The 13,608-nt window shown below is 38.7% G+C and overlaps 2 protein-coding genes across 2 annotated transcripts; both read right to left on the bottom strand.

Annotated features, from left to right (window-relative positions):
* Positions 1 to 543: 543 nt before the first annotated feature.
* On the bottom strand, positions 544 to 2,475 carry LOC134814874 (uncharacterized). The gene has a single exon (XM_063823177.1). The coding sequence runs from the start codon at positions 2,473 to 2,475 to the stop codon at positions 544 to 546; it is 1,932 nt and encodes a 643-aa protein (XP_063679247.1).
* Positions 2,476 to 3,394: 919 nt separating this feature from the next.
* Positions 3,395 to 4,000, bottom strand: LOC134814875 (uncharacterized). Its single transcript, XM_063823178.1, has one exon. It carries the CDS (start codon positions 3,998 to 4,000, stop codon positions 3,395 to 3,397), a length of 606 nt encoding a protein of 201 aa, XP_063679248.1.
* Between the last annotated feature and the right edge of the window lie 9,608 nt (positions 4,001 to 13,608).

Genomic DNA, 13,608 nt, shown 5'->3' on the forward strand with positions numbered 1-13,608 from the left:
GCGGATTAAAGTTATAAATTTCGCTATGCTATAAATATAATTGCTCTCGGAATTGAACAAGCTCCTACTTATCTAGATCCTTTCTAAATTCGTTAGAGTTTCATGGACAGTCTCCCTAGCTGCTTGTGTAATTAAGCAATGAAAACAATCCAAAATTATCACATATGACATAAGTTGTAATAGCAGAAACTTTCTAACCGTACATTCACCCGCCACTGTTCAAGAACCTATATCACTGTTTAAAATCATGACGTGAGCACTGTACATCCAATCAGCTATTCCTTTAGTTAGAATGATAGCCAAAACTATAAAGATTTTGGAGAACTAGGGTAATAGTCATAATTCTAAAATTTGAGTGAGTTACACGTGTTTTATTGACGATGATAAACATTTGTAATGTAAATTACGCTATGCAAGCGCGCACTGAGGGACTTTATGACGTCACGAGGCCACAGCTTATTATTGCAATAAGACGCATTACACGTACGCTAGAGAGTTGGTTCTTTCGGCGATACGATTCTTTACCAGTTTGTCACAGCTGATTTAAATCTTAGCCAAATTGGAGACTACAAATTTTTCAGTTAACTGGTCCTTTAATAAACGATCTAATAATATTGTCGAAAACAGTTTACCAAGGTTGCTCCCGATTGCAATGGCCCTGTAATTATCAGGGTCATAAATACAACCTTTCTTATGGAGTGGGCTCACGATCGTAGTGTTCCATGGATAGACGCCAAGGTCCAAGCAACCATTAAAGAGCTTAACCAACACTGAGAGGGCGCAGTGGTTTTGGACGGCGGACTTCAGCTGCTCATTGAGTAAACAATCTAGTCCAACCGCCTTACCGTTCTTAAGTGTTTTCACTGCTTCAACAACCTCTTTTGATGATATATCATCGTTAAGTATGCTCAGTATTTGTTCATTTGCCCGGGTCACTGATCTATTCTGTGGGAAGTTTGTATCCTTCTTTTTGTAGAGATCCAGAAAGAATTGGTAGAACTTCGCCATGTCGAATATGTCAAGCTTTGAGGGTTTTTCATTAAACTTCTTCAATTTCTTTATGTTCTTCCACGAAATCTTGTTTTCCTGTAGAATATCCTGGTTCAGTTCTTGGAAGAAAGCAGCCTTTTTTCTTTTTATTAATCTTTTATAATCTTTCTTCCTCGAGTAGTAGCGGATTCGTAGAAGGTCGTCCAAGGGGTTTTTTCCGTACTTCCTTGTTAAAGTATTAAGCTCTCGCTTTGTTGTAATACACTCAGCGTCGAACCACTTTTGTTTTGGGCGGAGTTTACTACGTCGTTTATTTTTAGAGAAACACCTCATCTTTTTCTCACTATTGACACAGTTTGGGGGCTGATCGGTTGCAAGGGCGCTTTCGAGGATTTGAACGAACTTCTTGTTAGTGGAGTAAATGTTTTCAGCAGAATCAAAGGTTGAGGTCGAAATATCCAATAGCTGTTTTGTTATTTCGGCCTTGTTCAGATTATCGGTAAACAGTTGTGCCGTAGTGTCTACATCCCATTCCGGTCTTTTAGGTGCATCTTGATGAAGCTCTTGAATAAGTTCAGCAGCTATCATCGGAATTCTAACCGAGAGTTGACAGAGGATAGGTCTGTGATCTGATAGATTGGTTAAAGAGAGAACTTTGAACCGCTTCACCAAATCCCTGATGCTCGGAGAAACTGCAATGTAGTCAACAACACTTTGTCCGTTGTATTGATAGCAGGTGAACTCTCCAAAAATGTCACCAATAACATTGCCGTTTAAGAGAGTGAGGTCACAGCTACCCAGAAAGTCAAGGAATCTATTACCTCTTTCATTTAGTACAGAATCTTTACTAGCCCGGCAAGGTTTGGGTGCATTCGAGTTCTTCTTTTTCATCCAGTCTTTGGTCACTGGGATGAAGTTGACACCACCTGTACGGGCATTTAGGTCACCTACTAGCATGATGTCAGAGTGACCAAGTTGCTCACCGACAAAGTGGAGAAGAGCTTCAAGAGTATTTTCCTCAGCTCCAAGACTCCTCATCCTAATCTTATATGAGGAATTTTCGGGTGAGTCGTAGATGTTTATCAGAGTGATGTTCTTTTCGGTCTTAGTGTACGTTTTCGAAATGGATATTGCTTGGATGTCCGTTGAACCTGTTTCGATTTGGGTTATGTACTTTTCGAGCGACCGTTGCACACCAATGCATAGACCTCCTGATCTTGAGGATTCCCTGTTTTTGTTAAAGCAGCGGTAGTTAGGCACCACTACTTCTCCCTTTGTTTCTTGTAGACAAAATATCGGTGAAATCTTGATGATCTCACGAAACTCATCAATCTCGGTTTTCTTTCCTAGTGAATGATGAGATATGTCATTGATATTCCATGATACAACTGAGAGGTTCTGATTTTGTCCTGCGGTGTGGGATAACTCGTCGACTTTACTGCTGTTGTCTATTTGCAGTGTTTCCTCATTTATATGATCCACCATATACGTCATCAAGTAATTAACATGCAAGCTTGAAGCTTGTGGCGTATAATTAGTGATGTGATCCATGGATTGAATATAAATGATTCCAGAACAAAAGCTAAAAACGCAACCATCTCTTGATACGAGAACCCCCCCTTTAGCAAGAACTCCTGTCCCTTATGTGATCTACGTGTCGAGCAGTCAGATCATGTTTACTTCTTAATGCACAGCTATGATTTATAGAATTGACATGTGAACTCTACCCCAGATCTAACCCATTTCTATGTGAAATTCATCTGAATCAACAATATATCTTTGACGAAAACGTACTGGTCATAGCAAATCCTGTTCTGAACGTTGACCTGATCAGGACTTCGATAATTTAAAAAGTAAATCTGCTCAAAGCAAAACATATGTTTAGCAAATTGGAAATCTTTATATTACTTTCTGTATAAAAGATTCCCGTAACCCTTTTAATACACAGGACATAACGTCCACATGAGTCATGAACCATTGTACCCATCTAAAGAAGTCAAGATAGGCCCTCCTCAGTCTCCGCACAATGAAGAAGAAGAGGAGAACTCCCAACATACAGGTAACAGGAACTTCATACTCTTCGGCGCGTGAAGGCCGGAGGGGCCCCAGTTTGTCCCTCCTTTCATTACCTATATTACAACTTCATTATATTTCTATTGTTTACATATAGTTATTTTATATAATTATAGTATCAAGGTTTGGCAGAGGATGCGCATCTAAGTGTGTGAATTTGTTGATCGTTCGAGAGTAGTCTACCACCATTCGGGGCCTTGCCGAATCTAAACCTGTAACGAGGACCTGTGCTCTCCAAGGACTATTACTCTATTATTTACTTACTTTAGGTTACTTTAGGTAGGTTCGGCAGGGATCGCTTCTGGACAACAGTATCAAGTACGTCCTCCAATCACTCCTGGCTTAGATCTTTTTGTAGAGTCCATTCCAGAAGAGAATTATTTGTGATGGCGGTATACTCTTTTGTGGGCGGGGTGTCCGGGAAGCCTTTCAGGAATTTAGCAAGGGAGGATTTGAAAGTTTCCAAGACTTGGATTGTGTTAACTTCCTTGGGGAGCAGGTTCCATAGTTTGGCTGCTTTTACTCCAAAAGAGTTTTCATAATGGGTCGAGATTGAGCATTGTGCCTTTTTGTTAAATGCAGGCACAGTGGCCTTTACACCGTGTCGGGAGCTTTCCTTGAACTGCATGTTGATGTCGTTCGGAGCTAATCCATTCATCATCTTCCATGTATGGATTATGATGTATCGTTCTCTGCGTCTCTGTAATGAGAGAAGATTCAGGTTCTGCAGGCGTTCCCAGTAATCAAGGTTCTGGCAGCCACTGATTCGACGAGTGTAGTGTCGTTGGATGCTTTCAATAGCTTCTATATCGCTGATCTTGTCAGGGTTCCACACCGGGCAGCAGTATTCGAGTTTGCTTCTCACCATGGTTTTGTAGAGTGTGAGCATGAGGAAGCGTGACCTATCTCTGAATACGCTAAGGACCCATGACGTCATCGTCCTTGCTGTTTTAGCCATCTGCTGTATGTGAGAAGACCAGGAGCAGTCATTTGACAGGAGAACCCCTATAGGTCCCTCACAGTTTTGGCTGGGTCAATAGTTCTTCCATTTGTTAAATTGTAACAGGAATATTGACTGGTGAAGGGCAATTCTCTTAACAGTAATGAATTGTTCAAGCTGTAATTCAATATTTCGAATTTGGCCTCATTTAGTTGCATGTTGTTCTTCAGGGCCCAAGCGATTACATTTAGGAGGTCGTCTTGAAGTAGGCTTTTGGTAGCTAAGTCCATGATTTTTCCAATGAGCTTGGTGTCGTCAGCAAACACCTTTCCCAGAGCGGTAACCAATGTATCAAGTTGGTCGTCAATGTATAGAATGAAAAGAATGGGTCCCAATACTGTTCCTTGGGGTACCCCACTGATTACTAGCTGAAAGGATGATTTTGTTCCTTCCACGACCACAGTTTGCAGGCGATCCTTCAGGAATTCAGTCAGCCATTGCAGAGTCTTTCCTCTTATTCCATAGCGTTTTGCCTTTGCAAGTAATATTTGATGATCTACCTTATCGAACGCTTTGGCATAATCAAGGTACCTTATCGGACCTTATTTGGACGGACATTACATGAACGGACATAATTATGAACGGACATTAATATGAACGCTCGAAGGCATTCAAAACCATCAAAAATCCGAATTTTTTTCAATTTTTTGACTTTTTTTTAATTTCAGCAAATGATTTTAAATCCATTTTTTATACAGTAAGTAAGAAAAGCAGTCGTTAAGCATTAAAAATGTCAAAATATGTGTACATGATCAGTGTCTAATATCACATATCATCTTCATCAAATGGGTTTTCGTGCATAGAATAGTCCATATGCTTAAAGCATATGTGGTTTCTAGCTTTATGGAAACCTTTTTTTATCAAACTACCCCGGTCCTGCATTTCAGTGTTAACTTTTACAAGCCATTCGGCGTGAAGTGGTTTTATCTTAGACAACTTTAGGTTTACTTTAACATCACGTGGGTCTTTCCTAGCACTGTTTCATTACCTCCCCTGAGTTATATGAACTATAACAACGTCGGACAATGTCCTTGGCAACACGATTTACCGTAATATCTAGAGGCTGGAACAAGTTTGTCATGTTGGCGGGGACTAACTCATGAACTATGTTGTTGAGTGCCATAATTTCGGTGACTTTTCCGCCAAGTGACCCTTGAAAACATCATATACTAGTAGAACTAGTGTTATATTATTTTTAGAGAATATTTTAATGGTGTACAGTGTAAGCATAGTTCAAAAATGTCTCTATTAGTATTGCCAAATTGCTTCCAGACGTTTTGCACGAGCAAAATGTTCAAAAATGTTTGCCTTCTGCACGATACTACTACTATAGTATTGAAATTTATAAAACCTTTGAAATTCTGACTGTGGCGCACAGAAAATCATTCCTACACCCCTGAATTATTTGCTATTACATGTGAACATTGCGAGGTATCTAGGGGTGGGAAAGGAGGAATTATTTTTGTTTTACGGGGAATTGAATAAAAATTGAATCAATTAATCAAGTTTTCTTGGAAACGCGTAGCTCCAGTATAGACATGGGTTTAAGTATAAGTATAAATTACAAGTCATTATCAGGGTACCATACCAACTACCTCATAACGATTGAGAAATTTAATTATATCTCCCCACGAATTTTACCTGGGGACCTCTCTGTTCATAAACAGATTGAATATATATTGGAATAACAATTGATAGGCCGAGCGCCGCCCAGTAACAAGAATTTTGATAGAATTAATTTGTTTATAATAATATGCTCTCACGTACCACAATTAGAAAGTTTATTATTTTACTCTTAGTTCCCAAAAATTATTTCGACAAACATTTTGGCGGCCCTCTCGTAAATTAATGGCACATATAAATGTTTGCATTGCATTGACACTATACAATATACATGTAGTTAAACTTAAATTATTTCATGTTCAATTCCATTGGAAATAGTTTTCAACCAAAACCCAAAATTGGGTAATAATATAAAGTGCATGGAACATAACAAAAGTTTCCTTTTTCCAAATAAAAGGAAATGATATCAAATTAAATTACTGTTTCTGTACTAAACGCGAAATGTTGCCGAGAATGAAATCGGCCGTGAATGAATCAGAATAAAAAAAGCGGACGACCAATATAAATTGAAGTTTTTTTTTCACATTATCTGGCATCCTGAGGATAGAAATAGCCGCAGAGATATATGTTTATCTTAGAAACATAGTATGTCCACAGGCTGGGTTATCGTCAAGGGAAGCATTACCTTACCGTAGATGTTTACTTAACGGCTATACTATACTAGGAAAGATTCATAGATTCCTCTACTGGGTTAACTTCCGGTTACCTGATTTAGATTTGTATGAAGTCGTTACCCCCATACCATTGTCGTGACCCTCATAACATCATGTCGTGACCCCCATACCATTGTCGGCCCACTTAGTGTCGGGGTGCAAACGTGAGGTAAAGTAAGATCATTTCCAGAAATTCCAGAAATCCTCCATAAATTGCAGAATGTTTAAGGGCTGTTCCACACCAATTATACAGTCATAAAATATTTCTTGTTTCATTGAATCATTCAGTCGGCTAAGCTAATTTATCATTCGATCCCACCGCCAGCTCATTTTTGGACTTGGGTCTTATTTTCAATTTTCAATTTTCTTCGTCCATCAAATTTTCCTGAACGTCACTTATTATATTATAGTACAGACAGATCCGTCTGAAAAAATCGATCTGCTGACACACGAACTTTTCAGAGGATTTTTGACGTTTTTGAGTTCCATTAGGTGCCCTTTATGGCTGACCAACTTTTCCAAACTTTTCTACTTGTCTTAAGGCCACTTTTTGCCACTTTACCACTTTTTACCACCTTTCTTGTTTGTCGAATATCTTTAGTTGTGAACATCGTAAAAGGTTGCAGATCAATCGAGTGTGTTCATATTATCAGGAAGAAAAACTTTTGTTCAAACAATTTTTACGTCAGATAATAAGTTAATTGGATAATTATCAATTAACTAATTAGCAAAATTCTAAAAATTTTTTATTGGCTCAAAATGATCGGAATAGCTTAAAACACGGAGAAAAGTAGTTTTTAGAAAAAATTTGAAAATTTTTCACTTACATTTTTTTTCGAGACTTGAAAAAAATTTCGAAAATTCAAAATATTTTTTCCGCCAAAAGTGATCAAACCGCATGAAACACGGGGAAAAATGCCTTTCAAACGCACTTAGTGAATTTTTCGTTTCAAGAATACTTAAATAGCCAGTATTTGTAGTTGGAGTTCAGTAAATCTCGGCAGATTTTAGTAATCAGGAATTACTAAGTGAAGAGGTCTGAAACTGAAAAACGTTAACCATACGATCGCACGGCGATATAAGAGTTTCATAAACTAATTTTCGCAGAAACTGCACCAATGGCACAGTCAATATCGAAACGATAGCCTGCTGTACTGTCATTTTATTGATTTCAATGATTTATCAGTGGGGTTAAGATAATCACATTTGTAATAAATAAACATCTCTGTACCGTCAATTGTGCTAATCTAAACCAGCCTACCTGTATTACCAGACCTCTTCTTTTCTTCGACAATCAAACCAAGTTGTTCATATCGCATTTGGTGGGTGATGTAAGTAGTAATACATATCGTGATTGTATTCAATCACAATACGACACAATGCAATACGTGTATATTATGGCCCTTAATGAGGTATATGAAACGTCCTATACCGTACACTTCTCGTTTCTCCTGTGAGAGGCCCAGTATGGAGAGGTTTTACAGTTTAGCACGAAAACGTCTACTTGGCCTCATGGCTCTTTGACAGCTCAAAGAAGGCAAGAAAAGACCAGAAAGCTTAAAATTTCAACTCGCTCTTTTCAATGCTCTTCGATCTGTCCCACATTAATCCTGAGCTGATCATCATGGCCCCGAATATCCTACGGGAAGAACCTGTATTTTTACCTCACGACGTCCGGTTTTCAAATCAACACCCTCAATAACATTAACAATCCTTCCTGATCAGAATCTGTCTCTATTAGCAACTTCCAAAATATCCTGACTCTCGTGGAGCATTTCACTGAATTAATTATTACCGGTTCCTTTTTTTTTTTTTTTTTTTTTTTTTTTTTTTTTTTTTTTTTTTTTTTTTTTTTTTTTTAATGAGGAACCTGCCAAACCCCAGGACACCAGGAGGATACCACCGGCAAAGCGGCTAATAGTACCCTCCGGTCTGTGTTGTACCGAAGAAGCTGAGTTAATCGATCAAGACTCGGCTTGCCAGCCAAGAGGCAAAATCTGAGCGGCACCAAGGGTTCAGAGAGTGTCATTTCAGCTTCTCCGGTGCTGGATGCCCTGGGGTTTCACATGCGCCGTAGCAAAATAAATATAAAAACACACGCACACAATTTTTTTTATTCTTTTTGATAATACGTCGAATAAAGTCAGTGGATATAGAGTAATAAAATGCACATAAGATGGAGAGAAAAAGGAGAGATACTACTGGTTTTAAATATGACTCTATATCAATACTAGTAGTGGAGATAACTCCACTGGCTACAACTTGTGAAATAAAGGGTAAAGGTAAGGCACGGCTGTAATTTCGAGAGAATAATAAACAAGAGTGTATAGTGGATCCAGAACTTTGGGTATAAAATGGTCATCAAGGTATAACGTCTTTAAGGCACCGTATAATATCCGGTTTTTCACCTAATAAGAAAAGCTTAAGATGTTTAAGATATCGCTCCCAGAATAGGGGTTCCTTGTTCTGGAAACTCCTTCCAATAAACCAACAGCAAACCGAATTTATGAAGTTAACACTTTTATCTCTGTGATTTAAGCAAATCAAATAGTGGCGATCTGGGTCGTCATAATTTGCGTCAATATTCGATCTAATAAACAGATTTACTCCCTGTAGGAAAGAGCTTGTGGCTGGACAGTCAATAAATATGTGAGAGATAGTTTCGAGGTTGTGATTACATAACGAGCAATTTGGACTATCTTTTTCAATCTTCATTTTATATCTCATGTACCGACAAGTACTAATCCGGTGAAGGAGCTTATATTGGTACTGAATAAGTTTGAAGTTATTTGAGAAAGAAGTAAAAATATCCGTAAAAATACTAATCCAATCAATATCCGTTAAGGAGAGGTTAGCACTCCAGTTCCTCATTGGAGGAAGGGTGCTGGGATCTAAACGCTTAGACATGGTATCTCTAATGTTTCTACCTTTGATAGTGAGAGGAGTATCTCTAGAGTTGGGGGTATTCCTACCTCCCCAAAAGCGAAGTGAAAGTTGGGTATCGATAAATGTAATGTTACTTGTAAACGTATCGGTATTATTAAATCGACGTATTCCCAATTTTATACTCGCATATTGAGTCGAAGAGATTATACTACTTGTTTGGCCCCACTTTCTCAGAAATTGCTGAAAACTTAAGAGGTTACCTTCCTCTGAAACGAAATCAGAAAGATAGATGATATTTCTATCAATAAGAATATCGTTCCAGAGCTTGGAGCCAATGTCCGTTATTACGTCGCTTCCCCACACACAGTGGTTGACTGTACTCTTACTTGACTGTGAAGAAATAGACTTCCAAAGCTTATAATGGCGAAGAATGTAAAATCCGGATTGGAGTATTATTTATGAGTCGCATTGTTGTAATGTATTCTGGGTAAAATTATCTTTATCCCGGTTGTTGCGACAAGTAAAAATGCTCTTATTAGGGAAAGGAGATTACTCGACGTTTCAATGTAACTACATCGTATTCATGATCTCAAATTATTTGTTATATAGTAGTGTTGAAAGTATTAATATAACAAATAATTTGAGATCATGAATACGATGTAGTTACATTGAAACGTCGAGTAATCTCCTTTCCCTAATAAGAGCATTTTTACTTGTCGCAACAACCGGGATAAAGATAATTTTACCCAGAATACAATGGCGAAGAAGGTTAAAGGTAAAACCAGTATTCTTTAATGTGAGACAGTTTTCTATACACACAGTTGGTATATTTGGGTGTAAAAGCTGATTGATGATAATATTTTTCCAGGCATGTTGGAAATTAGGATCGATAACTTTTCCTATAAGTGACACTTTTAAACCTATAATAAAATCGTTAGTATAGAAGAGACCTAGACCCCCACATTCACGAGGAGAAGTAACAATATCACGTTTCAACTTATCCCTCTTACAACCCCACAAGAAGTGAAACATCATAGTGTCTATTTTACTGATGGTGTTAGTATCAGGAGTTTCTAGTGGTATGATAAGGTAAGTGAACTGGGAAAGAATAAGAGATTTAATAATTGTACACTTTCCTATCAGAGTTAAGTCTCTCTTACTCCAGGTGTTGATAGCGGTGCTGGCGTTACTAAGTTTACTGTGGTAGTTCATTTTGCAGAGATCAGCTCCACTAGACGTGTTGTCGAACTTGACTCCTAATGCTGTAAACTCGTTAGCTACCATGTCTTCCCCGTATGTACTGGTAAGGTAATTTCGAAGACTAGTGTTGTCTCTGGTAGCTCCTAAAGGTATGCACTTAGTTTTACTGAGGTTGGGCTTACAGCCTGAGTGCTGACCGAACAGGTTGAGCTCTAGGATAACTGCATCTACGCAAGCCTGGGAGGGATCCAGGTACAGATCCGTGTCATCAGCAAACAGACTCATGAGTATGTCGATACCATTAATGCTGAGGCCTTTAATATAAGGGTTATACTGTAGCTTATTACTAAGTACCTGGGACACTAGGAGGAAAAGAATTGGGGAAAGGGGGCTCCCCTGATGGACGCCACGAAGTATGTGAACAGGGCTGCTAAGGTGTCCGTTAACGTTAGCGTAACTCATACCAGCGTGAAATGCCACTCTCACCAAGTTGATTAAATAATTTCCAAACCCCATACCTTCCAAGACACTGAAAAGGAACTTATGTTCGACCGAGTCGAAAGCCCGTTGGAGGTCGACCTGCATAATCATACCAGTATCCTCTTGGTTCTCATGGTAATGTTCTAAGGTTAGATACATTAAGATCAGATTATCGCTGGTACTCTTCCCTTTTTGAAACCCGGATTGGGCTGTACTAATAAGTGTTGGAAGTGAACTTAAGATCCTATTTTTTATAATATGAGTGAAAATCTTATAGTCTACATTCAAAAGGGTGATTGGTCGCCAGTTCTTTATATAGTTTAACTCAATGGGGGTTTTAGGTTTCGGGATAAGTGTTATAATTCCTAGACGTTGTGAAGGTGACATAACCCCATTATCAACCGACTCTAAAAAGGAGTTAAATAGGATGTTCTTAATGTCCTCCCAGAATACTTTGTAGAATTCAGCAGTGAGGCCGTCCCACCCTGGAGATTTATTTTTCTTAAATTTACTGATAATACTATCCATCTCCAGGAGGGAAATTGGCCTATCTAACCTATCAGCGTTCTCCTGATCAATAGTATCTAGGTTACTGGAATTAATATAATCGGTTATTTCATGCTCGTTTGGATTCGTAGAGCTAAAGATGTCCTGATAAAAGTTAACTACGTGCTCAGAAATATCCTGCTGTGTGCGTAGTACACTCTGATCGCTGTTAATAAGTTTGGTAATAGACTTTTTTTTAGCTCTACTTTTCTCCAGCCCGAAGAAATATTTGGTGGACCTTTCACCCTCCTCTGTCCACTGAATCCTAGACCTGGTCATGGCCCCGTTAACTTCAGCTTTAATGATACCATCAAGCTGGGATTCCAAGTCATACAATTTTTTGCGCAGATCATCTTTCTGCATAAAATCAGTTATCTTTTTAACCTCTTCAATATCAGAGGATATTTTTTTCTTTTTTGCAACTTTTTCTTTCTTTTCTTTTTTTCCGAATCTGATCGCAAAATCTTTAATTTTCATTTTAATCACGTCCCAGAGTCCCGAGTACGAATCAAAATTACTGTCAGCCGTTTCATTGATAATCTCCCGTACATTACTCAAAAACGACTCATTATTTAGATGGCTATTATTAAGTTTCCAATATCCTATTCCACGTTTAATGGGGGAACCCTGTAGAGATAATGAAATGTAGCTGTGATCAGATCGAAATCCATGACTAATATCTGCGTTACAGACCGGATAATTAACCAGACTATCATCTATAAGGAAGAAATCTAGGCGTGTTTGGGTTTTGTGCTGTTTATTTACGTGAGTATAAACACGCTCATTACCCCTACTAACTTACTAAGACGGAAGATATCACTGATGCCATGATCAGCGGTCACCTGGTTCAAATATTGCTGACGCTTAGTATTACTGTGGGAACTATTACCACCATATTTATCAAGATTATTATTTAAGATAGTATTCCAGTCCCCAGCCAAGATACGATAATCATCCCTTGTACGTCCTAGAGTTTCCAGGAACAAGTTCTCTACAACATAAGTATCATTGCTATTAGGACAATAGACGTTTACCAAGCAATACTTGATGGAATCCTTCTCAATTTCTAACAGTGATACACGTCCCTGTGTGATGATCCTGTGACTGCAAATTTTAATATTAGAATTGGGTTTGACCAGGAATGTAACCCCAGTGGACTTAGAGGTACCATGATTGAAATAAATATCTGCCCCCCAGATTGTCCTCCAGAAGTCTTCCGTTTCAACTACAGAGTGAGATTCTTGTACCATAATAATATCTTCTGGTTTAGCTAGTAGCCAACCAAGAACCGATCTACGTTTCTCGGGATTTCCGAGGCCATTGCAATTGAAAGAACCTACCCTAAGACTGGCTCCTACACTGTCATTTTCTGACATTGTAAATTCTGAAATTAGCCGCCGCTCTAAAGTTATTTTCACTAAGTTCGTGACGAGTAAAGCTAGTATTGAGTCTAGTACCGTTTCTCCCAATATTGCAAAGAATGACGTAGTAGTTATTGTACAATGACAAAAAAACAAAATGATAAAAACACACGCAATCACACATCTTATTACTAGTAGATGTATGAATCATTAAACAAGAAATTGCTGAAATAACGCTGCTATAGCCCATATAGTAAATGTATTTTATACGCTTAAACAAGTCCTAGAAATCCCGTGATGGGGCGTCCCCCTAATACTATGAGCTTCTAAGCTGATACTCTCCAATATAGAAGTCAGAGGGAAATCAATCTGGCTAGAATGGCTCAAGTGGCTGGATGTGAGAGGTGAAAGGTGAACCTGACCTCGCCACCACCTGGCCCAAGCCCACACACCATCACCCAACAACAAACCCCCCCATCAACCAACACCACACCGCCTGACCAGCCCGGCCCAACCCCTGAACCTGGTGCCTGCTGTGAATGAACCCGGACATGGTGACGAGTGTATGAGCCGGCAAGATGGTGCAGGGAAGCTGCTAAGAGAAGAGGTTTGTGAGCGGGCAAGATAAACCCTGATAAAGGTGGGTAATGTGTCGTACGACATGATGAAAAAACTAATAAATGGCACATTGTAAACTGCTATGAAGTTATTAGATTTGGAAATATACCGAACAGTCGATGAGTAGTATAATACTAGGTAGTCACGAGATATCGCAAAAATTGTGGGGGGACAGAAG

Source organism: Bolinopsis microptera, chromosome 5 (genome assembly GCF_026151205.1).
Source record: "Bolinopsis microptera isolate Bmic1 chromosome 5, MBARI_Bmic_1.0, whole genome shotgun sequence".
Classification (NCBI taxonomy): Eukaryota; Metazoa; Ctenophora; class Tentaculata; order Lobata; family Bolinopsidae; genus Bolinopsis; species Bolinopsis microptera.

Excerpts from the sequence above, each read along its gene's own strand:
- LOC134814874 (XM_063823177.1), bottom strand. The coding sequence starts at position 2,475 with ATGGTGGATCATATAAATGAGGAAACACTGCAAATAGACAACAGCAGT.
- LOC134814875 (XM_063823178.1), bottom strand. The coding sequence starts at position 4,000 with ATGACGTCATGGGTCCTTAGCGTATTCAGAGATAGGTCACGCTTCCTC.